At 44.1% G+C, this 25,510-nt stretch overlaps 1 protein-coding gene across 7 annotated transcripts; it reads left to right on the plus strand.

The window, feature by feature from the left end:
- Window positions 1-25,424, plus strand: LOC101117868 (cationic amino acid transporter 3-like). 7 transcript variants are annotated; one of them, XM_060399117.1, is made up of 14 exons: window positions 1-92; window positions 438-567; window positions 5,734-5,840; window positions 10,482-10,880; window positions 11,869-12,027; window positions 14,179-14,356; window positions 14,561-14,673; window positions 14,831-15,053; window positions 15,224-15,363; window positions 15,466-15,568; window positions 23,904-24,103; window positions 24,302-24,468; window positions 24,739-24,847; window positions 25,010-25,424. In XM_060399117.1, the coding sequence occupies exons 4-14, from the start codon at window positions 10,511-10,513 to the stop codon at window positions 25,105-25,107; spliced, it is 1,860 nt and encodes a 619-aa protein (XP_060255100.1). In that variant the 5' UTR covers window positions 1-92; window positions 438-567; window positions 5,734-5,840; window positions 10,482-10,510; the 3' UTR covers window positions 25,108-25,424. The 7 variants fall into 7 exon arrangements, with proteins under 7 accessions (XP_060255100.1, XP_027834522.1, XP_042088333.1 ...); XM_027978721.3 differs by lacking the exon at window positions 438-567; XM_042232399.2 differs by lacking the exons at window positions 438-567; window positions 15,466-15,568 and having other exon boundaries at window positions 14,831-15,148; window positions 15,255-15,363.
- Window positions 25,425-25,510: the final 86 nt, after the last annotated feature.

The following is a 25,510-nucleotide window of genomic DNA, read 5'->3' on the forward strand; positions in this document are numbered from 1 at the left end:
GGTTTTTGGACAAAGATCAGCTCCTGCCGTGCACGACTTACCCTCAGCCTCCCTGACTGACCCAGTGCTCCAGGCTCTGCTCCAAGGATCCAGTAAGTCTCAGGTCAACCTCTCCTGTAGGAGACTGGGTGCTGAGTTCACATCCTCCCAAAGAGACCTCTGCAATCCCAGAGTGCAGGGGTCAGCCAGGCTCCAGCCTGAGGGTGGAGAGATCCGTTTTCCAGATGAAAGCAGAAAGAGCTGGGAGCTGTTGTGTTTGTGTGAGAAGAGGAGGGGCTGGGAGAGATTGGATCTATGTCCAAAGGCTCTTCGACCGGTTTTAGACTGGTGCTCACTCAACACTCAGATGACCCTCACATAGAGTTTGTGATTTGGGTACCACTGCCTTCAGTCTCCTGTCTCTTTCTGCCCTCCATGTCTGCTGATGCCTCATCTAGGAGCTGAGCATTCTGCTGAGGACGACTCGCTGGTGCTTCATGTTAAGTTACCTTGGAGTTTTGTACACTCAGCAACTCTGTGAAGCTGGCTCTCCTGTTCATCACTGGCATCATTTTTTTTTAAATTGTGGTAAAGTACACATAAATTTGCCATCTTCACTATTTTTGAATGAACTGTTCAGCAATATTTGGTAAATTTACACAGCTGTGACACCAATTTGCAGAACTCTTTTCGTCTTGTAAAACTGAAACCGGATTTTCATTTACCAATGACTCCCTATTTTTCCTCTAACCCAGGCCGTAGTAAACCACCATTCTATTTCTGTCTCTGTAAATTTGACTGTATCAGGTACTTCATAGAAGCGAACCATGCAGTATTTGTCTTTTGGAGACTGGCTTTTTATCATTTAGCATATTGTCCTCAAATCTCTTGTCCACAAGGGTATTGTCCCTGTTGTAGCATGGGCCAGAATTCCTTGTCTTTTTATTCCTGAATGATATTCCTCTGTAGGCACACATCACTTTCTGTTCATCCGTTTTTCGTGGATGGCCATTTGGGCTGCTTTCATCTTTCAGCTGTTGTGAACCAAGCTGCTACAAACCTGGGTGTGCAAACATCTCCTGCAACTTCACTTTCAGTTCTTTTGGGTGTACACTCAGAAGTGGGATTGCCCAACCATGATGGTAATTTCAGTTGTGGTTTTTTGGAGGAACCATCATACTTTATCCATAGGAACTGCACTATTTTATGTTCCTAATGGCAGGGCTTAAAGGTTCATCAGCAGCGTTTGAACAAGAAGGAGACACAGGTCCGGAGAAGTATATGACTTGTTCAAGGACAGAGAGGTGTTCGTGGGGCCAAGATGCTAATCATAGCTTCCTGACTCTTTGAATGCTTGCCCTCAACCATAATGAAAAACTCAGACCTTAGAGTAAAATGGACAGAACCCCCCTGACCTTAACTCGTGTTCACTGGATCAGCCTAGCCTTGCAGAGCAGTGTAATGCAGAGACGTTTTATGTCCCAAAGAATTAAAAACACAGTCTCTTGTTTCTGATTCTGAATGAAGATTAGTCCTCTCTGCCTCCAGGCATTTGGGAGGTCATCTGTTTCTCCCCACCAAATTTAATAATACTTTATTTTTTCAATTTTTACGCTTTTTTAGTTGGAGAATAATCACTTTACAATGTTGTGCTGGTTTCTGCCTTACAGAAGGAGGCTCAGTCCTAACTATCTGTGTATGTCCCCATCCCTCTAGGTCACCACAGAGCTCCAGACTGAGCTCCCCGTGTTCTACAGTGGCTTCCACGAGCTGTCTGTTTCACACACAATCGTGTATAAATGCCAGTGCTCCTTTCTAAGTTCGTCCTACCCTCTCCTCCCTCAACTGTGTCCACAAGTCTGTTCTTACATCTGCATCTCCATTCCTTCCCTACAAATAGGTTGATCTGTCCTATTTTTTTAGATGCCATACATATGCATGATATACAACATCTGTTTTTCTCTTTCTGAGTTTCTTCACTCTGTATAACAGACTCTAGGTTCATTTACCTCACTGCAAGTGACTGAAATTCTTTCCTTTTTATGGCTGAGTGACATTTTGTTATATATATGTACCACATCTTCTTTATGCATTCATCTGGCTGTAGACATCCAGGTTGCTTCCATGTCCTGCCTGTTGTAAACAGCGCTGCAAAGAACATTCATGTACATGTATCTTTGTGATTTGGTTTGATTTGACTTTGGTTTTCTCAGGGTTTATGCCCAGCAGCGGGACTGCTTGGTCATATGGTAGTTTTATTCCTTGACTGTTAAGGAATGTCCATCCTGGTCTCCATAGTGGCTGTGTCAGTTTACTTTCCCATCAACAGTGCAGAAGAGCTCCCTTCTCTCCGCATCCCTTCCAGCATTTATTGATTGTAGATTTTCCAATGCTGACCATTCTGACTTCTGTGAGGTGATAGCTCACTGACATGTGGACCCAGTAGGGGAAGGAGAGGATTGAACAAACTGGGAGATTAGGATTGACATATATACACTACATGTACAAAACAGATAGCTAATAGGAACCTGCAAAGAGCACAGGCACCTCAGCTTGCAGCTCTGTGATGCCCTAGAGGGTTGGGATGGGGGACGGGGTGGGAGGGAGGCCCAGCAGGGAGGGGACACATGTATACATATAGCTATTCACTGGGCTTCCTTCCCTTGTGGCTCAGTAAAGGATCCACCTGCCAATGCAGGAGACGCTGGTTTGATCCCTGGGTTGGGAAGATTCCTTGGAAAAGGAAATAACAACCCACTCCAGTATTCTTGCCTGGAGAATCCCATGGACAGAAGAGCCTGGCAGGCTACAGTTCATGGCGTGGCACAGAGTCAGACACAACTGAGCCACTGAACAACAACAAAGCTGATTCACTTCATTATATCACAGAAACTAACACAACATTATAAAGCAATACACCTGTGGCTGAATCACGTCAATGTATGGCAAAAACCACTACAATATTATAAAGTAATCAGCCTCCAATTAAAATAAACAAATTAAAAAAAATTTAAAAAGAGAACACTCAAATGAATAAAATCAGAAAGGAGGAGATATTATAAATGGTACTTTAAATATACACAGTCTTATAAGAAACTACTATGAAAAACTATATGCCAACAAATTGGATAACCTAGAAGAAACAGACCAAATTTTTAGAAGCATCCAACATATCAAGACAAAATCAGGGTAAAATAAACAATATGAATTACAAGTAAGGAGGTTAAATCAGTGATGAGAAACCTCTCAACATGGAAAAGATAGTTTCACTGGCAAGTTTTACAAAACATTTGATTTTTAATAAACTGTGAAAATGTTGGCCACACTCGGTTTTAGTTGCTGCGTGTGGGCTTTCTCTCTGGTTGTGGCGAGGGGGCTACTCTTTGCTTTGGTGTGCATGCTTCTTGCGGTGGCTTCTCTTATTGTGGAGCACAGGCTCAGTAGCAGTGGAGCACAGGCTTAGTTGCTCCATGGCACGTGGGATCTTCCCAGACCAGGAATCGAATCTATGTGCCCTGCATTGGCTGGTGGATTCTCATCCACTGTGCCACCAGGGAAGTCCAAAGAGTAAGAATATCAACAAACACGAAAAAAACTACATTTATTTCTAGACTCCTTCCTTTTACAAGATAATAGAGAAAACTTGTGGTGTGTGTGTGTGTGTGTGTGTGTGTGTTCCCGAGATGTTCCCCTCATAATGAAAGAATCTTTGACAATACCGTGTTTGGGAATTTTTTCATCCTCTTCCCAGGTCACATGACTTTTTCTTGACTCCCCTGTGATTTAGTTTCCGTTCTGTCAGGGCTAGCCTGGCTTAGGGATTTGGATTGGTTTCCAAATGCAACCAAGACAGGAAAGCCACTGGCCCAAGGCACAGTGACGAATTCATGTCAAAAACAGGGTGCCTGGGGGAGGGGGCAGAAAGCAAGAGAGAGACAGAGTGAGATGAAGAAGTGTTTCCATCTGAGACAGAAAAGAGGCAGAAAGAGAGGCACAGATGGGAGGACTAACATGCTGAAGCCCGGGGCAGGAGGTAGGGGCAGGGGAGGGGCAGGTTATCAACTGTGAATCACAGGCCACAGTGAACTCAACATCAATGTAAAATATTCACATATAATGTAAATACAAAGCACTCAAACTCAGCAATAGATATAGAATTGAGTAATAATTTCAGACACTTTAGGAAGTACACAAAAATGAAAAGGTGTTAGTATTTGAGAGATAGAGGTCAGAGGGCTGGGAAGTTAGGGAATGGATAATGATCAGGACACTCACTTGGAGACACAGGGTAACTGTTGAATGAAAAAGGGAAAAGAACAGGAATGTGAGCATACCTCTGACAGTTACCGCAGTCACCGTGAGATGAATTAAAAACATGGGAAATTATGTTGGAAAGAGGAGAGGGTGGGGAGAAAGTAGCAGAGGTGGACCTGAGTGGCTCTCTCATGAATCATAACAGGAAGAGAGTGCCTGTCAGTTGGGGTTGTACACTGGGCTTCCCTGGTGCATCAGTGGTAAAGAATCTGCCTGCCAAAGCAGGAGACGTGGGTTTGACCTCTGGGACAAGAAGATCCCCTAAAGGAGGAAATGGCAACCTTCTCCAGTATTCTTGCCTGGAAACCCCATGGACAGAGGAACCTGGCATGTTACAGCCCATGGGGCCACAAAAGAGTCAGACATGACTGCGTGACTAAAGAACAAGAAGATTCTATACAAGGTGATATCAGACATGCCATTCTCATAGCTTAAGTCTCTGTCCTTACATTAGTTTAAACTCTGTATGTTTTCTTTTATATTACAGTTGTTTAAAAAGTCAGATTTTTTAATACCAATGTGGAATTTTTTTCAGTATAATATATGTGGGTTGGATTCCAAATGTCCTGCTGTTGTTAAAGAGGGGAGTGCTCCTTACTACTAAATCCCTAATGCCTATTTAGATGTCTTATTTTTTTTAAATTTAGACTCTCACTTATCAGCTTCTTCAATTTGAACTATTTTATTTTCATTTTATTGAAGTATAGTTGATTTACAGTGTTGAGATCATTTCTTCTGTACAGCAGAGTGACTCAGATATACATATATATTGATATATTCTTTTCCATGACTGTTTATCACAAGATATTGATTGTAGTTCCCTGTGCTATACAGTAGGACCTTGTTGTTTATCTATATAGAATAGTTTGCATGTGCTAATCCCAAACTCCCAGTCCTTCCTTCTCCCTCTCCTTTGGCTATCATATGTGTGGTCTCTACATCTGTGAGTCTCTTTCTGTTTCATAGATAAGTTCATTTGGGTTGTATTTTAGATTCCACAGATAAGTGATATCATACGGTATTTGTCTTTTTCTTTCTGGCTTTCTTCACTAACTATGATAAGCTCTAGGTCCATACTGCTGCAAGTATCATTGTTACATTTTTCATGCCTAAGTTATATTCCACTGTATGCATGTATGACTACAGATGTATGTATACACACACATATATATGTTGTTATTTAGTCACTCACTCAGTTGTGTCTGGCTCTTTTGTGACCCCATGGACTATATCCTGCGAGGCTCCTCTGTGCATGGGATTACCCAGGTGAGAATACTGGGGTGGGTTGCCATTCCCTCCCCAAGAGATCTTCCTGACCCAGAGATCGAACTGGGAACTCTTGCATTGCAGGCAGATTCTTTACGTCTGAGCCACCAGGGAAGCCCTCATCATATTGTAGAAGAATGTAAACTTTATTGCTCTTGTCCTCTATCCTCCCAGGTTCTCTGTCTGGAGTATTTAAAGAAGACACACGAAGGGTAGATGAACAGGAGAAAAACTGCATCTACAACTAGCCTTCTGTTTACGTTTCCTGAGGAACGAGGCAGGTGAGGTCTAGGCTAGGTATTTACACTAGACTTCTGTTTGCACTTGGAGATGGAAATGACAGTTCGGTTCAGTTCAGTTGCTCAGTCGTGTCCGACTCTGTGACCCCAGGAATCGCAGCATGCCAGGCCTCCCTGTCCATCACCAACTCCCAGAGTTTACCCAAACTCAAGTCCATCTAGTCGGTGATGCCATCCAGCCATCTCATCCTCTGTCGTCCCCTTCTCCTCCTGCCCCCAATCCCTCCCAGCATCAGGGTCTTTTCCAGTAAGTCAACTCCTCATAGGAGGTGGCCAAAGTATTGGAGTTTCAGCTTCAGCATCAGACCTTCCAATGAACATTCAGGACTTAACTCCTCTAGGATGGACTGGTTGGATCTCCTTGCAGTCCAAGGGACTCTCAAGAGTCTTCTCCAACACCACAGTTCAAAAGCATCAATTCTTCAGCATTCAGCTTTCTTCACATCCAATTCTCACATCCATACATGACCACTGGAAAACCCATAGCCTTGACTAGACGGACCTTTGTTGGCAAAGTAATGTCTCTGCTTTTGAATATGCTATCTATATTGGTCATAACTTTTCTTCCATGGAATAAGTGTCTCTTAATTTCATGGCTGCAATCACCATCTGCAGTGACTTTGGAGCCCCCAAAAATAAACTCAGACACTGTTTCCACTGTTTCCCCATCTATTTCCCATGAAATGATGGGACCAGATGCCATGATCTTTGTTTTCTGAATGTTGAGCTTTAAGCCATTTTTTTTTCACTCTCCTCTTTCACTTTCATCAAGAGGTTCTTTAGTTCCTCTTCACTTTCTGCCTGGAGAGGGCAATGGCAACCCACTCCAGTACTCTTGCCTGGAAAATCCCATGGATGGAGGAGCCTGGTGGGCTGCAGTCCATGGGGTTGCTAAGAGTTGGACACGACTGAGCGACTTCACTTTCACTTTTCACTTTTTACTTTCATGCATTGGAGAAGGAAATGGCAACCCCCTCCAGTGTTCTTGCCTGGAGAATCTCAGGGACGGGGGAGCCTGGTGGGCTGCCGTCTATGAGGTCGCACAGTCAGACACGACTAAAGCGACTTAGCAGCAGCAGCAGCAGCAGCACTTTCTACCATAAGGGTGGTGTCATCTGCACATCTGAGGTTATTGATATTTCTCCCGGCAATCTTGATTCCAGTCTGTGCTTCCTCCAGCCCAGAGTTTCTCATGATGTACTCTCCTTAGAAGTTAAATAAGCAGGGTGACAATATACAGCCTTGATGTACTCCTTTTCCTATTTGGAACCAGTCTGTTGTCCCATGTCCAGTTCTAACTGTTGCTTCCTGACCTGCATATAGGTTTCTCGAGAGGCAATCAGGTGTTCTGGTATTCTCATGTCTTACAGAGTTTTCCACAGTTTATTGTGATCCACACAGTCAAAGGCTTTGGCATAGTCGATAAAGCAGAAATAGATGTTTTTCTGGAACTCTTTTGCTTTTTCCATGATCCCGTGGATGTTGGCTATTTGATCTCTGGTTCCTCTGCCTTTTCTAAAACCAGCTTGAACATCTGGAAGTTCACGTCTCATGTATTACTGAAGGCTGGCTTGCAGAATTTTGAGCATTACTTTACTAGCATGTGAGATGAGTGCAATTGTGTGGTAGTTTGAGCATTCTTTGGCTTTGCCTTTCTTTGGGATTGGAATGAAAACTGACTTTTTCCAGTCCTGTGGCCATTGTTGAGTTTTCCAAATTTGCTGGCATATTGAGTGCAGCATTTTCACAGCATCATCTTTCAGGATTTGAAACAGCTCCACTGGAATTCCACCACTTCCACTAGCTTTGTTCGTAGTGATGCTTTCTAAGGCCCACTTGACTTCACATTTCAGGATGTCTAGCTCTAGCTGAGTCATCACACCATTGTGATTATCTTGGTCATGAAAATCTCTTTTGTACAGTGCTCCTGTATATTCTTGTCATCTCTTCTTAATATCTTCTGCTTCTGTTAGGTCGATACAATTTCTGTCCTTTATTGTGCCCATCTTTGCATGAATTGTTCCCTTGGTATCTCTAATTTTCCTGAAGAGATCTCTAGTCTTTCCCATTCTGTTCTTTTCCTCTATTTCTTTGTATTGATCACTGAGGAAGGCTTTCTTATCTCTCCTTGCTATTCTTTGGTACTCTGCATTCAGATGCTTATATCTTTCCTTTCCTTTTTGCTTCTCTTCTTTTCACAGCTATTTGTAAGGCCTCCTCAGACAGCAGTAACAGGGTAAATAGCTGGACTTTGCCTGCTGTGGACATGTTACTATAACAATCATGGCAGGGACAGAAACGGGCTAAACCCTATAAGTGTAAAAGATCAAGAAGTCACATATTTTCTATCTTTGGGGCACCACACATGTGTAGAAAGTCTCCTTGTGGGGCAAAAAGGAGGGGGTACCGTCTCATAATAGGTGATGTCCAGGCCTCACAGGCCTGTGTGCTGGATCCATCTAGAAAAAACTGCACACACCTGTCAGGGAGGGTCCTAGGGCAGGTCAGGTGGAAAAAGAAATCAGGTAACTGGCCAAGGTAAACAAAGATGCGAAGAACTGCCCTACATAGATGATTTAACAATCTCTTTATGGGGCTCCTCCTCCTTTGGGAGGACACTCACAGCCTTTCTCACGTGTGTGAACCCTGCCTGGCTTCTGTCTTAGCTAAACAAACTGTTCCTCTGTGTGCTCCTTCATGACTGAGCTGTGTTTCCAGTAATTCCAGTAATACACTTTTACCATATTTTTAGTTTTTGCCTCCTGGAGAAGTGCCTTTTTTTTTTTTTTTTAAACTGGGGACTGGAACCAGAAGAACCTTGTTTCTAGTTTCTAGCCCCCGATGGACTGGCGACTAGGGTTCCTGGTTTTTATCCAGGCTGTTGCTGCTGCTGCTAGCTAAAGTTGCTACAGTCATGTCTGATTCTATGCGACCCCATAGACGGCAGCCCAATTCTTGGGCAGAGAACTAAGTCAGCGCTCACAGTTGTCTCTCTCTCTCTCTCCAAGATCATTTGGGGGCTGAAACCCAGGATTTCAAAGTAAACTGCAGGTCTCCCCCAAACTGCTGGCTGGAGACTTCTGACTCTCTCTCTCCCAGGAGAACTTGCTCTCACTCTCTGCTTTGTTCTCTTTCCAAGACCTCCAGATCTTGATCTAGGTCAGCTCAAGGAAGGAGCCCCAGTTATCTTTTTCTTGCCCCTCTCACCGTTTCTCTCATTCTGCCTAAACAACAACCCCCAGCCTGTCCACCACCCAAGCAGAGCTTCCTCATCAACTTTGAGAGAACCACGCCTGGAGTCAAGGCTCAGCACCTACCACCACCAGCAGCAAATCGCTCCCATTTTGTTGTAACTGTTGTTCAGTCATGAAGTCATGTCCAAGTCTTTGTGACCCAATGGACAGTAGCCCGCCAGGCTCCTCTGTCCATCGGATTCTCTAGGCAAGAATACTGGAGTGGGCTTCCATTCCCTTCTTCGGGGCATCTTCCCCATGCGGGAATCGAATCTGGGTTTCCTGTACTACAGGCAGATTCTTTACTCTCTGAGACCCCAGGGAAGCTCAGCCCGGGAGGATTCCCTTTGAAAGCATGATGGGCCAAGAAAGAGAAAACTCAGGTTTGCTTTAACAATGTCTGGCCTTTATTTAAGTTGGAGGTTGGAAAGTGGCCTAAAACTTGGGTCTCTAGATTATAATGCTATCTTACAATTAGATCTTTGTTGCCACAAAATGGGAAAATGGACTGAGGTTAACTCTCCTGACATTCTAAATGACCCCCTTCTAACTTCTCCCAACTCTCAGGGGGAACCCAAGCTTCGCCAATCCTGTTGTTGTTTAGTCGCTCAGTCTTGTCTGACTCTTTGCAATCCCTTTTACTATGGCCTGCCAGGCTCCAGGTTTCCTTAATCCTTCAGATTCTGTAATTTTAAGGTACTTTATTTGTAAAAGGAAAAATTGCTAACCGTCATCTGACAACACATGGTTGCCACAAATGTTCAATTTTTTTTTTTAAGCCTGCATATTGAGGCACAATAAATGGATGTACGTTTGTGCTTGTACATCTACATTTGAGCAGTTAAAGGAGAGACACAAAGCTTTTCCTGAGTCTGCGGGTCTTAATTGCCCTCAGCTCAAGACAATCCAGGGATCTCCCAGGGGTCTCAGTAGTAAAGAGTCCACCTGCCAATGCAGGAGACATAGGAGACTCAGATTTGATCCCTGGGTTGGGAAGATCACCTGGAAGAGATCATGGCAACCCACTGCAGCATTCTTGCCTGGAGAATCCCACAGCAGGGGAGCCTGGCAGGCTGCAGTCCAGGGGGTCTCAAAGACTCAGACAGGAGTGAGCATATACACACACCAAACAATCCATATTCCAAGTGGCACATTTTGGGGGAGACCTAATCCTCTCCACCTCACTTCTCTTTAAAAAGCCTTTCCAGTAACTTTGAAACATGTGAGAAGCTTTCTTTGGGTTTGAAGAAACCAAAGCTCAGAGATGGAGACCTTGTCCCAAGTGTCCTTTTACCACCTGCCCCTCATCGCTCCACTGCTCTGTGGAATTGGACTCCCAGGGCCAAGGGCAGGTGGACCTTGCTGATGGCTTCGTGTCTTGTTTCCTCAGCAGATCACAGCTCCTCAACTCCATCCAGGATGAGGTGTCAGGATCTCCACCAGTTTGGTCAGAAGCTGGTCCGCAGGCGGCTCCTGGAGCCCACCGAGGATTCTGAGAGTCCCACGGCTCCTCTGAAAACCCTGAATCTGGTGGCCTTCGGTGTGGCCAGCACCCTGGGGGCCGGCGTGTACATCCTGGTGGGAGAAGTGGCCATGTTCATCGCTGGGCCAGCGATCGTCATCTCCTTCTTGGTGGCTGCCCTGTCTTCTGTGTTGTCTGGGCTTTGCTATGCCGAGTTTGGGACACGGGTCTCATGGACTGGTTCTGCGTATCTCTACAGCTACATCAGCATGGGAGAACTATGGGCTTTCGTCACTGCCTGGAACCTCATCCTGTCTTATGTCATTGGTGAGGGGATGGATGGGGGGTAGGTGTGGGGCTGAAGTTCAGGAGACCAGGAGTGGGAGTTTGGATCTTTGGTCATGCATGAGAACTGCGTCATCCACTCCGTGAGGGGAGGAGGGAAATAATGTCAGGAAAAGTCCGCAACTTCATTCTTCTCAGCTCTCCTCTGCTTTCCTTAAATGATGGACCAAGAACCCAGAGGAAAGGGCACTGTAGGGAGTGGGTGAGAGGGAGGCATGGCCCACAGACTTATCCCCTCACCATACTGAAGTCTCTGCTTAGCGGTTGCCTTCATAGAGTTTCCATTAGCATTTGAACTAAAATTTTAATCCTCATCACCCAGACAACTTGCTCCCACTTCTCTCTTTTCTTGCATAACTTTGATCTATCACTGACATTAAACAGTTAACCTATTTTAGAATTATCTGGGTCTATTTTCCCCACCCCATGAAAAGAAGCTCTCTGAGATTTGGTATTTTTTTGGTATTTTTTCCCCAACATACATGACTTTGTGTATTTGTTGTGGTTGTTCCATCACTAAATTGTGTCCAACTCTTTGCAACCCCATGGGCTACAGCACGCCAGGCTCCTCTGTCCTCCACTATCTCGTGGAGTTTGCTCAAACTCATCTCATCCTCTGCCGCCCCCTTCTCCTTTCATCTTCAATCTTTCCCATGTTGGACACCTTCTGACCTGGGGGGCTCTTCTTCGGGCATCATAACTGTTTGCCTTTTCATGCTGTCCATGGGGTCCTCCTAACAAGAATACTGGAGTGGGTTGCCATTTCCTTCTCCAGGGCCCATGTTTTGTCAGAACTCTTCACTGTGACCTGTCCATCTTGAGTGGTCTTGCATGGCATGGCTCATAGTTTTATTGAGCTATGCTCGCCCTTCACCACGACAATGCTGTGATCCACAAAGTGGTCTTGGTGTATGGGGGGGGGGGTCCAATTTATATTTATCAATGAATGTTCCTTCTTATTCTGCTTCAGGCTCGGGCAGCGTGGCCAGGGCCTGGAGCATCGCCTTCGGCAGCCTGATTGGGAACCACATCTTTCAGGCCTTAGAGGGAACTTTCTCTCCATATATGCCGTACTATCTGGCCAAGTATCCAGACTTTGTCGCCCTGTCCCTGGTGCTGTTGCTCACGGGTGAGACAGGGATCCAAGTTAGGATGGGAAGACTGGGATGTGGGGTGGCGGGGGAACTAGGGTGGGAAAAGCATGAGGAGGCAGAACTGTGGGAACTAGAAATTAGGGTCTGGTTAATGAAAGACGGACTTCCCTGGTGGCTCAGAGGGTAAAGAGTCTGCCTGCAATGCAGGAGACCTGGGTTCGATCCCTGGGTCAGGAAGATCCCCTGGGAAAGAAATGGCAACCCCCTCCAGTACTCTTGCCTGGAAATTCCCATGAACAGAGACTGCTAGACTACAGTCCACGTGATCACAAAGAGTCAGACACGACTGAGCGACTTCACCCCTTAACGAAAGACAGGAAGTCAAGATGTAGACTGTTGTTTCCCACCCTCAGCATTACTGACCTTCCAGGCTGAAACAGCCTTTGGTTTTGGGGGCACTGCAGGATTTTCTTAATCACTGTTAGGTGTGTAGCATCTTTGGACTTCATTCACTAAACACCTGTGACTCATATTTCCCAAATTGTGACAATTGGGATGTCTCCAGACATTACCAAATGTCCCTTGGGGACCCAAATCACCCCTAGCTGAGAATCATTTAGTTAGAGTGACAAATTTCTTCCTCTGTACTGAGACTTTTTTCAAACGGGAGGAAATTAACATAGTATAAAATTAGCCATTTTATTATTTTTCCTTAGCCTTATTGATATATAATTGACATACAACATTATGTAAACTGAAGGTGAACATCATGATGATTTGATAGTTGTGTATATTATGTGACTGGAGTAGGAAATGGCAACCCACTCCAGTAATCTTGCCTGGAAAATTCCATGAACAGAGGAGCCTGGCAGGCTACAGTCCATGGAGTCTCAAAGGGTCAGAGCAACTGAGCCCATATTATATAATGGCCACAGTAAGAAACTAACCATGTTAAAGTGTGCAATTCAGTGGTACTTACGGCATTCAAATCTGTATGCAGGTCAGGAAGCAACAGTTAGAACTGGACATGGAACAACAGACTGGTTCCAAATAGGAAAAGGAGTACGTCAAGGCTGTATATTGTCACCCTGCTTATTTAACTTATATGCAGAGTACATCATGAGAAACGCTGGACTGGAAGAAACACAAGCTGGAATCCAGATTGCCGGGAGAAATATCAATAACCTCAGATATGCAGAGGACACCACCCTTATGGCAGAAAGTGAAGAGGAGCTAAAAAGCCTCTTGATGAAAGTGAAAGAGGAGAGTGAAAAAGTTGGCTTAAAGCTCAACATTCAGAAAACTAAGATCATGGCATCTGGTCCCGTTACTTCATGGGAAATAGATGGGGAAACAGTAGAAACAGTGTCTGAGTTTATTTTTGGGGGGCTCCAAAATCACTGCAGATGGTGACTGCAGCCATGAAATTAAAAGACGCTTACTCCTTGGAAGAAAAGTTATGACCAATCTAGATAGTATATTCAAAAGCAGAGACATTACTTTGCCAACTAAGGTCTGTCTAGTCAAGGCTATGGTTTTTCCTGTGGTCATGTATGGATGTGAGAGTTGGACTGTGAAGAAGGCTGAGCGCCGAAGAATTGATGCTTTTGAACTGTGGTGTTGGGGAAGACTTGAGAGTCCCTTGGACTGCAAGGAGATCCAACCAGTCCATTCTGAAGGAGATCAACCCTGGGATTTCTTTGGAAGGAATGATGCTAAAGCTGAAACTCCAGTACTTTGGCCACCTCATGAGAAGAGTTGACTCATTGGAAAAGACTGTGATGCTGGGAGGGATTGGGGGCAGGAGGAGAAGGGACGACCCAGGATGAGATGGCTGCATGGCATCACGGACTTGATGGACGTGAGTCTGAGTGAACTCCGGGAGTTGGTGATGGACAGGGAGGCCTGGCGTGCTGTGATTCATGGGGTCTCAAAGAGTCAGACACGACTGAGTGACTGAACTGAACTGAACTGAACTACGACATTCAAGACATATAACCATCACTTTCATCTAGCTTCAGATATTTTCATCACAGCAAAAGAAAACCCACTACCCACTGAACAAAGACAAACTATTCATCTTAATCTCCCAGCCCCCTAACCTCTGGCAACTACTAGTCTGCTTTCTGTGTCTGTGGATTTGATTTGGTTATCTTGGAATGTCTCATATTCCATCTTTCCCACAGGAGTACTGGTTCTGGGGGCTCGTGAGTCAGTCCTGGTTGGAAAAATATCCACAGGCATCAACTTTTTGGTTCTCAGCTTCATCATCCTCTCTGGCTTCATTAAGGGAGACCTGCACAACTGGAAGCTCACAGAACAGGACTACACATTGAACACGTCTGAATCTGGTGACATCTATAGGTCAGGAGGGTGCTCCTGGTCCTTGTCATGCTTGTTGGGGCTGGTGCAGAGCTGGGAATCTGGCAGGGACTAAAGAGACCTGGGCTGGTGGATCTGGATAACGAGGTCCTGGAGCCCAGGGCTTGTGGTATTAAGGGTGAAGTCCAGCAGAGATGACTGAACGGACCTCCCTCATGGTCTTTCTTGCTTCTTCTCTCACTGTAGCTTGGGCCCTCTGGGTTCTGGAGGGTTTGTGCCCTTCTACTATGACGGAATTCTCCATGGAGCAGCTCTATGTTTCTACTCATTTGTGGGTTTTGATGACATTGTCACTAAAGGTAACAGCGTTTAGTGTGTCCCATCAGGGGATTGGGCTGCCCTTGGGCATAGGCGTTGATAGAAGATTTTTAAAAGCTTTTCAAAGTTCAAGAGGAAAGTAGTTTTTGTGTTGTGCTTTAGTGTTTTCCTAATCCGAGGTGTTTACCAACCCTGCAGGGGAAAAAGCCCCAAATCCTCATCGCTCCATCCCCATCAGCATCATGAGCACGGTCTTCATCTGCTTTTTGGCGTATTTTGGTGTCTCGGCGACTCTCACCCTCATGGTGCCCTACTACCAGATTCAGCCTGACAGCCCTTTTCCGCAGGCTTTCGTCCATGTTGGGTGGGGCCCTGCCAGATATGTCGTGGCTGTTGGCATCCTCTGTTTCCTTTTATACAGGTCAGTGTCAAGGCCTTCTCTCCATGAACTGTCAGATGCTCAGGTGTTTCAGCCCTTGGGATTGAGAGACAAGAGGGAAAGACCCCTTGCCCGAGGTAGACTAGGGAGCCAGAGCCCTGGTCTCTCCCGCTTCTCAACATCCCCACCCGTGTTCCCACCATCCCTTCCAGACTGCAGAGCTCCTTGTTCCCCGTGCCTCAGGTGATCCAGGAAATGGCAGAGGATGGGCTCCTTTTCCGAGGACTTTCTCGGACCCATGCCCGCACAAAGACCCCCATCATGGCCACCGTGTCCTCTGGAATTCTTGCAGGTGAGCCTCAGAACCCACTCCTTCTTTTATCCCTTTCCTTATCTGGATATGTCCAGCGGTTTCTCACTGCTGTCCTCCACCTCATTCGTGCCCTCATTCTAGGGATCATGGCATTGCTCTTTGAGTTCAGTAATCTGGTGGACCTCATGTCGATTGGACACCTGCTGGTTTACTCCTTGGTGGCGTTCTTTGTCCTTGTCCTCAGGTGAGACTCCACTGCACCATAACTCGGGCTCTTTCATTCCTAAAGAGTCAATGGCCGTTCATCCTCTTTAGGTTTTTTTTTTTTTTTTTTTTTTTTAAATTGGAGGCTAATTACTTTACAATGCTGGAGTGGTTTTTGCCATACATTGACATACATCAGCCATAGGTTTACATGTGTTCCCCATCCTGAACCTCCCCCCCACCTCCCTCTGCATCCCATCCCTCTGGGTCATCCAAGTGCACCAGCCCTGAGCACAGTGTCTCATGCATCAAACCTGGACTGGTGATCTTTTTCACATATTATAATATACATGTTTCAATGCTATTCTCTCGGATCATCCCACCTTCGCCTTCTCCCACAGAGTCCAAAAGACTGTTCTATATATCTGTGTCTCTTTTGCTGTCTCGCGTATAGGGTTATCGTTACCATGTTTCTAAATTCCATATGTATGCGCTAGTATACTGCATTGGTGTGTTTTTTTCTGGCTTACTTCACTCTGTATAATAGGCTCCACCTTCACCCACCTCATTAGAACTGATTCAAATGTATTCTTCTTAATGGCTGAGTAATATTCCATTGTGTATATGTACCGCAGCTTTCTTATCCATTTGTCTGCTGATGGACATCTAGGTTGCTTTCATGTCTTGGCTATTATAAACAGTGCTGATGAACATTGGGGTACACGTGTCTCTTTCAATTCTGGTTTCCTTGGTGTGCATGTCCAGCAGTGGGATTGCTTGATCATATGGCAGTTCTATTTCCAGTGTTTTAAGGAATCTCCACACCGTTCTCCATAGTGGCTGCATTAATTTGCATTCCCATAAACAATGTAAGAGGATTCCCTTTTATCCACACCTTCTCCAGCATTTATTGTTTGTAGATTTTTGGGTAGCAGCCATTCAGACTGGTGTGAGATGGTACCTCATTGTGGTTTTGATTTGAATTTCTCTGATAATGAGTCATCTTGAGCATCTTTTCTTGTGTTAGCCACCTCTATGTCTTTGGAGAAATGGCTGCTTAATTCTTTGGCCCACTTTTTGACTGGGTCATTTATTTTTCTGGAATTGAGCTGCAGGAGCTGCTGTACATTTTTGAGATTAATTCTTTGTCAGTTGCTTTGTTTGCTATTCTTTTCTTCCATTCTGAAGGCTGTCCTTTCACCTTGCTTATGGCTTCTTTTGTTGTGCAAAAGCTTTTCAGTTTAATTAGATCCCATTTGTTTATCTTTGCTTTTATTTCCATTACTCTGGGAGGTGGGTCTTAGAGGATCCTGCTGTGTTTATGTCGGAGAGTGTTTTGCCTATGTTTTCCTCTAGGAGTTTTATAGTTTCTGGTCTTACATTTAGATCTTTAATCCATTTTGAGTTTATTTTTGTGTATGGTGTTAGACAGTGTTCTAGTTTCATTCTTTTACAAGTGGTTGACCAGTTTTCCCAGCACCAATCGTTAAAAAGATTGTCTTTTCTCCATTGTATATTCTTGCCTCTTTTGTCAAAGATAAGGTGTCCATAGGTGCATGGATTTATCTCTGGGCTTTCTATTTTGTTCCATTGATCTATATTTCTGGCTTTGTGCCAGTACCATACTGTCTTGATGACTGTAGCTTCGAAGTAGAGCCTGAAGTCAGGCAGGTTGATTCCTCCAGTTTCATTCTTCTTTCTGAGAATTGCTTTGGCTTTTCAAGGTTTTTTGTATTTCCATAAAAATTATGAAATTATTTTTTCTAGTTCTGGTAAAAATACTGTTGGTAGCTTGATAGGGATTGCATTGAATGTGTAGACTGCTTTGGGTAGTATACTCATGTTCACTATATTGTTTCTTGCAATCCATGAACATGGTATATTTCTCCATCTATTTGTGTCCTCTTTGATTTCTTTCATCACTGTTTTATACTTTTCTATGTATAGGTCTTTTTTTTTTTTTAAGGTAGATGTATTCCTAAATATTTTATTCTTTTCATTGCAATGGTGAATGGAATTGTTTCCTTAATTTCTTTTTTTCTCATTGTTAGTGTATAGGAATGCAAGGGATTTCTCTGTGTTGATTTTTTATCCTGTAACTTTACTATACTCATTGATTAGCTCTAGTAATTTTCTGGTAGAGTCTTTAGGGTTTTCTATGTAGAGGATCATGTCATCTGCAAACAATGAGAGTTTTACTTCTTGTTTTTAATCTGGATTCCTTTTATTTCGTTTTCTGCTCTGATTGCTGTGGCCAAAACGTCCAAAACTATGTTGAATAGTGGTGGTGAGAATGGGCACCCTTGCCTTGTTTCTGACTTTAGGGGAAATGCTTTCAATTTTTCCCCATTGAGGATAATGTTTGCTGTGGGTTTGTCACATATAGCTTTTATTATGTTGAGGTATGTTCCTTCTATGCCTATTTTCTGGAGAGTTTTTATCATAAATGGATGTTGAATTTTGTCAAAGGCTTTCTCTGCATCTATGAGAAAATCATGTTTTTATCCTTCAATTTGTTAATGTGGTGTATTACATTGATTGATTTGTGGATATTAAAGAATCCATGCATCCCTGGGAGAAAGCCCACTTGGTCATGACGTACGATGTTTTTAATGTGTTGTTGGATCCTATTTGCTAGCATTTTGTTAAGGATTTTTCATCTATGTTCATCAGTGGTATTGGCCTGTAGTTTTCTCTTTTTTTGTGTGTGGCATCTTTGTCAGGTTTTGATACGAGGGTATTGGTGGCCTCATAAAATGACTTTGGCAGTTGACCTTCCTGTGCACTTTTCTGGAAGAGTTAGAGTAGGATAGGTGTTAGCTCTTTAAATTTTTAGTTGAATTCAGCTGTGAAGCTATCTGGTCCTGGGCTTTTGTTTGCTGGAAGATTTCTTATTACAGTTTTGATTTCTGTGCTTGTGATGGGTCTGTTAAGATTTTCTATTTCTTCCTGGTTCAGTTTTGGAAAGTTATACTTTTCTAAGTATTTGCCCATTTCCTCCAAGCTGTCCATTTTATTGGCATACAGTTGCTGACAGTAGTCTTTTATGATCCTTTGTATTTCTGTGTTGTCTGCTGTGATTTCTCCATTTTCATTTCTAATTGTGTTGATTTGATTCTTCTCCCTTTGTTTTTTGATGAGTCTGGCTAATGTTTTATCAATGTTATTTATCTTCTCAAAGAACCAGCTTTTAGCTTTGTTGATTTTTGCTATCGTCTCTTTTGTTTCTTTTTCATTTCTTTCTGCCCTAATTTTTATGATTTCTTTCCTTCTACTAACCCTGGAGTTCTTCATTTCTTCCTTTTCTAGTTGCTTTAGGTGGAGAGTTAGGTCATTTATTTGACTTTTTTCTTGTTTCTTGAGGTGAGCCTGTATTGCTATGAACCCTCCCCTTAGCACTGCTTTTACAATGTCCCATAGGTTTGGGGTTGTTGTGTTTTCATTTTCATTCATTTCTATGCATATTTTGATTTCTTTTTTATTTTTTCTATGATTTGTTGGTTATTCAGAAGAGTATTGTTTATCCTCTATATGTTAGAATTAAAAAATTTTTTTCCTGTATTTGACATCTAATCTTACTGCATTGTGGTCAGAAAAGATGCTTACAATGATTTCAATTTTTTTGAATTTACCAAGGCTAGATTTATGGCCCAGGATGTGATCTATCCTCAAGAAGGTTCCATGTGCACTTGAGAAAAGGGTGAAATTCCTTGTTTTGGGGTGAAATGTCCTATAGATATCAATTAGGCCTAACTAGTCTATTGTGTCATTTAAAGTTTGTGTTTCCTTGTTAATTTTCTGTTTAGTTGATCTATCCATAGGTGTGAGTGGGGTATTAAGGTCTCCCACTATTATTGTATTACTGTTAATTTCCCCTTTCGTACTTGTTAGCATTTGCCTTACATATTGTGGTGCTCCTGTGTTGGATCCATATATATTTATAATTGTTACATCTTCTTCTTGGATTGACCCTTTGATCATTATTTAGTGTCCTTCTTTGTCTCTTTTCACAGCCCTTGTTTTGAAGTCTTTTTTATCTGATATGAATATTGCTACTCCTGCTTTTGTTTGTCTGTTTGTTTGTTTTGTTTTCCATTTACATGAAATATCTTTTTCCAGCCCTTCACTTTCAGTGTGTATGTGTCCCTTGTTTTTAGGTGGGTCGACAGGGAGGTCTGGTGTGCTGTGATTCATGGGGTCACAAAGAGTCTGACACGACTGAGTGACTGAACTGACCTGACATTGTAGATAGCATATATATGTGTCTTCTTTCTATATCCATTCAGCCAGTCTTTGTCTTTTGGTTTGGACATCCAACCCATTTACATTTAAGGTAATTATTGATAAGTATGATCCCGTTGCCATTTACTTTGTCATTTTGGGTTTGAGTCTATAAACCGTTTCTGTGTTTCCTGTCTAGAGAAGATCCTTTAGCATTTGTTGAAGAGCTGGTTTGGTGGTGCTGAATTTCTCAGCTTTTGCTTGTCTGTAAAGCTTTTGATTTCTCCTTCATATTTGAATGAGATCCTTGCTGGGTACAGTCATCTGGGTTGTATGTTTTTCTCTTTCATCAGTTTAAGTATGTCCTGCCATTCCCTTCTGGCCTGAAGAGTTTCTATTGAAAGATCAGCTGTTATTCTTATGAGAATCCCCTTGTGTGTTATTTGTTGTTTTTCCACTGCTGCTTTTAATATTTATTTTTTGTGTTTGATCTTTGTTAATTTGATTAATATGTGTCTTGGGGTGTTTCACCTTGGTTTTGTCCTGTGAGACTCTCTGGGATTCTTGGACTTGGGTGACTATTTCTCCATTTTAGGGAAGTTTTCAACTATTATCTCTTTAAGTATTTTCTCATGGCCTTTCTTTTTGTCTTCTTCTTCCGGGACTCCTATGATTCGAATGTTGGGGAGTTTCACATTGTCCCAGAGGTCCCTGAGGTTGTCCTCATTTCTTTTAATTCTTTTTTCCTCTGTGCTTCATTTATTTCTACCATTCTATCTTCTACCTCACTTATCCTATCTTCTGCCCCCTTTAAACTACTGTTGGTTCCCTCCAGAGTGTTTTTGACCTAATTTATTGCATTATTCGTTATTGACTGACTCTTTTTTATTTCTTCTAGGTCCTTGTTAAACATTTCTTGCATCTTCTCAATCCTTGTCTCCAGGCTATTTATCTGTAACTCCATTTTGTTTTCAAGATTTTGGTTCATTTTTACTATCACTTTTCTGAATTCTTTTTCAGGGAGACTCCCTGTCTCCTCCTCTTTTGTTTGGTTTGTTTCCTCCTCCTTTGTTTGGTTTGGTGGGCTTTTATCATGTTCCTTTACCTGCTGAGTATTTCACTGCCTTTTCTTCTTATTTAGATTGCTGTGTTTGGGGTGGCCTTTCTGTATTCTGGCAGTTTGTGGTTCCTCTTTATTGTGGAGGTTCCTTCTTGTTTGTGGGGTTGGACGAGCAGCTTGTCAAGGTTTCCTGGTTAGGGAACTTGCGTCGGTGTTCTGGTGGGTGGAGCTGGATTTCTTCTCTCTGGAGTGTAATGAAGTGTCCGGTAGTGAGTTTTGAGATGTCTATGAGTTTGGTGTGACTTTGGGCAGCCTGTATACTGAAGCTCAGGGCTATGTTCCTGCATTGCTAGAGAATATGTGTGGTATGTCTTGTTCTGGAACTTATTGGCTCTTGGGTGGTGCTTGGTTTCAGTGTAGGTATGGAGGCCTTTGGATGATCTCTTATCAATGAATGTTCCCTGGAGTCAGGAGTTCTCTGGTGTTCTCAGGTTTTGGGCTTAAGTCTCCCACCTCTGGTTTTCAGTCTTATTCTTACAGTAGCCTCAAGACTTCTCCATCCATATAGCACTGATGATAAAACTTCTAGGTTAATGGTGAAAACATTCTCCACAGTGGGGGACACCCAGAGAGGTTCACAGAGTTACATGGAGAAGAGAAGAGGGAGGAGGGAGATAGCGGTGACCAGGAGGAGAAGAGGGGGAATCAAAAGGGGAGAGAGCAAGCTAGCCAGTAAACAATTCCCTATGTGCTCTCCACAGTCTGGAACCCTAAGGGAGGTTCATGGAGTTCCATAGAGAAGAGGAGAGAGAGGAAGGAGATAGAGGTGGCAAGAAGGAGAAGAGGGGGAATCAAAAAGGGGAGCTATAGATCTAGGCTGTATTCTGTTCCCTAAGTGTTCTCAACAGCCTGGGACACACACAGAGATTTACAGAGTTGGCTTGAGAAGAGAAGGGGGAAAGAGGATATAGAGGTGACCTGGAAGAGAAAACAGAGAGTCAACAGTGGGAGAGAGTAATCAAGCCAGTAATCACACTCCTAAGTAAAAATGCGTACTGAAGATTGGATTCTTAAATGTACAAAATTGATAACAAATACTGTAAAGCAAAGATTAAAAAAAAAATCTAGAGTCGAGGTTAGACTCTCAAAAATGCAATATCATTTTAAAAAATCACAAAATGTATAAGAAATATATATGAAGTTTGCTTTAAAAATAGGATCTATTTTGCAATGTAATAGTAGTTTATGAAAATGAAAATTAAAGGAATAATAGAGGAATTTTTAAAAAGGAAAGAAAAATTTTAATTTAAAAAATGATAGTAAAAATATAGGAGTTTCTCTGGAGCTGTTGCGGGCAGTGTGGGGTCAGTTCAGTTTCAGATAGTTCCTTGTTCCAGCTTATATTTCTCAAGATCTCTAGGCCCCTTCCAATGTAGTCGGTGTTAATGACAGGGATTTTAATCTGTGGCACCTATCACTTCCAAGGCGGTTCCCTGTGTTTATTTGGCTTCTTCTGTTTGCAGGTCTCTTCAGTGTCTAATTTCCGACCTGACACAAGGGGGCGAAGGTGATCTCTTGTTTAGGCTCACTTGTTCAGTGATGCTGTGGGGAGGGAGGAACATGGCAAACAAATATCACAGGTGTGTGTGGGGCATGCTCACAGTGTCTCAGCCACACAGGGTTTGCCCCTGCTCACGGCGTGTGTGCTTTCCCAGTCTACACTGCTCGGGCTTCAGGTTGCTCTGCATGGAGCGGGCCCTGGGTTCCATGCACTTCCCAGGTCTAAGCTGCTCAGGTTCAGGTTCTCGGGTACTCCACAAAAGCACAGACTTGGTTGGGCCTGTGTTTTGTGCCCTTCCTTGATCCGAGCAGCTCAGGAGACCAGGTGCTTGGCGAGCGCACTCTCCTAAGGTGCGGTGCGACTTATCACTTCCCCGGTCCCAGCCGCTTGGTTTCTGGGGCACACCTATCTCCGGTGGGCGGTGTGACTTTTCTGGGGAGCTGATCTCTGGCTGCGACCCTGCCGGCGGATGTTAACCTCTGAGAATCTCAGGAAGTCTTGGTTAGAAACTGGAAGCCTGTTTGCAGTTTGGTAGGGCATGCCCTCTCTGGGGCCGAGATTGCCTCCAGCTGGAGATGGCTGGTCCGCAGACAGCTAGCTCTCCTCTGGTATTTGCTCAGTCCTTTGTTCTGTGAGCAGGCCGGCAGTGCCTTAGGTTTGGGCTTTTCACAGAATAGTTCTCTCTCTCTCTCTTTATTTCCCTCTCTCTCTCTAGCTATCCCACCGTTTAGGTTTCTATCTCACATTAGCTCCCTCAGATTGCCCTGAAAGCATTCAGGCCCAGTCCTTACCCTAAGCAATGCAGCCTGCTCCTCCACATTCAGCCCCTGCTTGCTGGTGGCAGAGGAAAGCATCTGGGATACTTCTCAGCTGGGAGTAGCTGTTAGGGATGTAACTTGGGTTTTATTTATTTTTCCTCCTGGTTTTGTTGCCCTCTGAGATTCCAAAACTCCCCACAGACCCACCGGTGAGAGGGTTTCCTGGTGTTTGGAAACTTCTCTTTTAAGAATCCCTTCCCAGGAAGGATCTCTGTGCCTGGATAAGGAAATGGCAACCCACTCCAGTATTCTTGCCTGGAGAATCCCATGGATGGAGGAGCTTAGTGGGCTACAGTCCACGGGTCGCAGAGAGTCGGATAGGACTGAGTGACTTCACTTTCACTTTCCCTTTCCTGGGATGGATCTCTGTCCCTAACTATTTTGTCTCTCTTTTTATCTTTTATATTTTGTCCTACCTCCTTTTGAAGACGATGGGCTGCTTTTCTGGGTGGCTGATGTCCTCTGCCAACGTTCAGAATTTGTTTTGTGGAGTTTGCTCAGCGTTCAAATGTTCTTTCGATGGATTTGTGGTGGAGAAAGTGGTCTCCCCATCCTATTCCTCTGCCATCTTTGCCTCACCCCCCCTACCCCCCATCTGCCACCTCCTTCAGCCTTCTAAAGTCCTGCTCTGCTTAAGGCAGGAAAGTGGTGAATTAGGATATCTGTTTTTGAATGAGTAGGGACTGCTGTTAATATTCCTATATCTCTAATTCAGGTACCAGCCAGACTGGAATTTAAGCAAGAACGAGAAAACAGAAGACAAAATTCAGATGAAGCCTCTAGTCAAGGAAAATCCTCTGGACTCTGAACCTGAAGCAGGAAGCTCAAAGACTCTCAAGAGTCTGTGGTTGCCTATCAGCATCATCCCCACCCAGGAATCTGCCCAGATTGTCTATGGATGTGCCTTCCTGCTTGGTGAGCACTGGGACGTCTCTTTGGTCATATATTGAAATTGACAGGATGGAGTGAGAGTGTGTGTCCTGTCAGTGGAGGAGTGTGGCAGATATGATGGCCCTTGCTGATACTGCTGGTTTCTGGGAGGGATGTGACCAGAGGTCCTGACGTCTTTGTCTTCTGGGTCCAGCCTGTTCTCCTCCTCCTTGACCCTTGCAGTTCTCCCGCTGATTATCCTGAGCCTGATCCTGGCCCAGTGGCCCAGCCAGCTGTTCTCTGGAGATCTTGTGTTTACAACAGTGGCTGTGCTGCTGCTGCTGCTCACCACTGGGGTCACAGCCATCATCTGGAGGCAGCCCCAGGACCCCTCTCCTCTTCCATTCAGGGTAAGTGAGCTGATGTGTCCATAGTGTCCACCTTGGGTGAATGAGGTCTGTGTCCTTTGATGGCAAAATGTCCTTTCCTGGACAGGGAATGAGGGGAGTTACTGAAACCAATGGACTCTTCCCTGATCCACCCTCAGGGCTTTGCATACATAATCTCAGTAGGCACTGAATGCACAGCCCGAGGAGGACGGGAGCCTCCCACCCACGTGGGGTAGGGTCCCCTTTAAGACACCTGGGCTGTGTTCAGGGACGAGCTGCCTCTGTCCACAGGTCCCTGCTCTGCCTGTCCTCCCGCTGGTCAGCATCTTTGTGAATGTTTACCTGATGATGCAGACGACCTCTGGGACCTGGGCCCTGTTTGGCATCTGGAATGCCATTGGTAAGTTGCTTTCTGGGATAAAGAGGTTACTTGAATGACTGAACTCAATATCTTTCTACTATTTCTCCCCACACTGTATCAGATGCCATAGAAGGTCTACTGGGCATTTGTAAGTGAGGAGAGCACCTACATTTCCTTCTCATCGTCTCATCTCCCTTCTAGGGTTTCTCATATACTTTGGATATGGGATCCGACACAGCCTGGCAGGGAACAATCATCAACAGCCACCAGCCACCAGCCTCCACCTCCCAGACTCTTGACAAAAATATCCCTGGTGCTGAGTCATCTTAACCACAGGAAGTAGATGTTGCAAGGAATCCCTCCATGCCCTGGCAGATCTGCTGGTGCAAGGACACTGTGAGCCTTGGTGGAGTGTGAAGGTTGAGGCATCTAAAGCCCTGTATTTGTTGCTTGTGGAGAAAGTGACTGGACTGTTGTGCAATTTTCGGTAAACTTTTCAAAGCATACTATACATACTTATAAGTGCATGCTTCAGAAGTGTGCAGCAAGATGAATTTTCACAAAGTACCACAATGTAAGCAGCAATGAGAGGAAGAAATAAATTATTATGGGCACATTAGAAGCACCTTCTTGTACTTATTTCTAACAAGAACACAGAGACTGCCCCATTGGAAGGAAACTCAGGAGAGGACGAATTATGTG

Source organism: Ovis aries, chromosome 14 (genome assembly GCF_016772045.2).
Source record: "Ovis aries strain OAR_USU_Benz2616 breed Rambouillet chromosome 14, ARS-UI_Ramb_v3.0, whole genome shotgun sequence".
In the NCBI taxonomy this organism is placed as follows: Eukaryota; Metazoa; Chordata; class Mammalia; order Artiodactyla; family Bovidae; genus Ovis; species Ovis aries.

Excerpts from the sequence above, each read along its gene's own strand:
- LOC101117868 (XM_060399117.1), top strand. The coding sequence starts at position 10,511 with ATGAGGTGTCAGGATCTCCACCAGTTTGGTCAGAAGCTGGTCCGCAGG. Across the intron at positions 12,028-14,178 it reads CCTGGTGCTGTTGCTCACGG|GAGTACTGGTTCTGGGGGCT; the intron begins GTGAGACAGGGA and ends TCTTTCCCACAG. Across the intron at positions 24,469-24,738 it reads CCTCTCCTCTTCCATTCAGG|GTCCCTGCTCTGCCTGTCCT; the intron begins GTAAGTGAGCTG and ends CTCTGTCCACAG.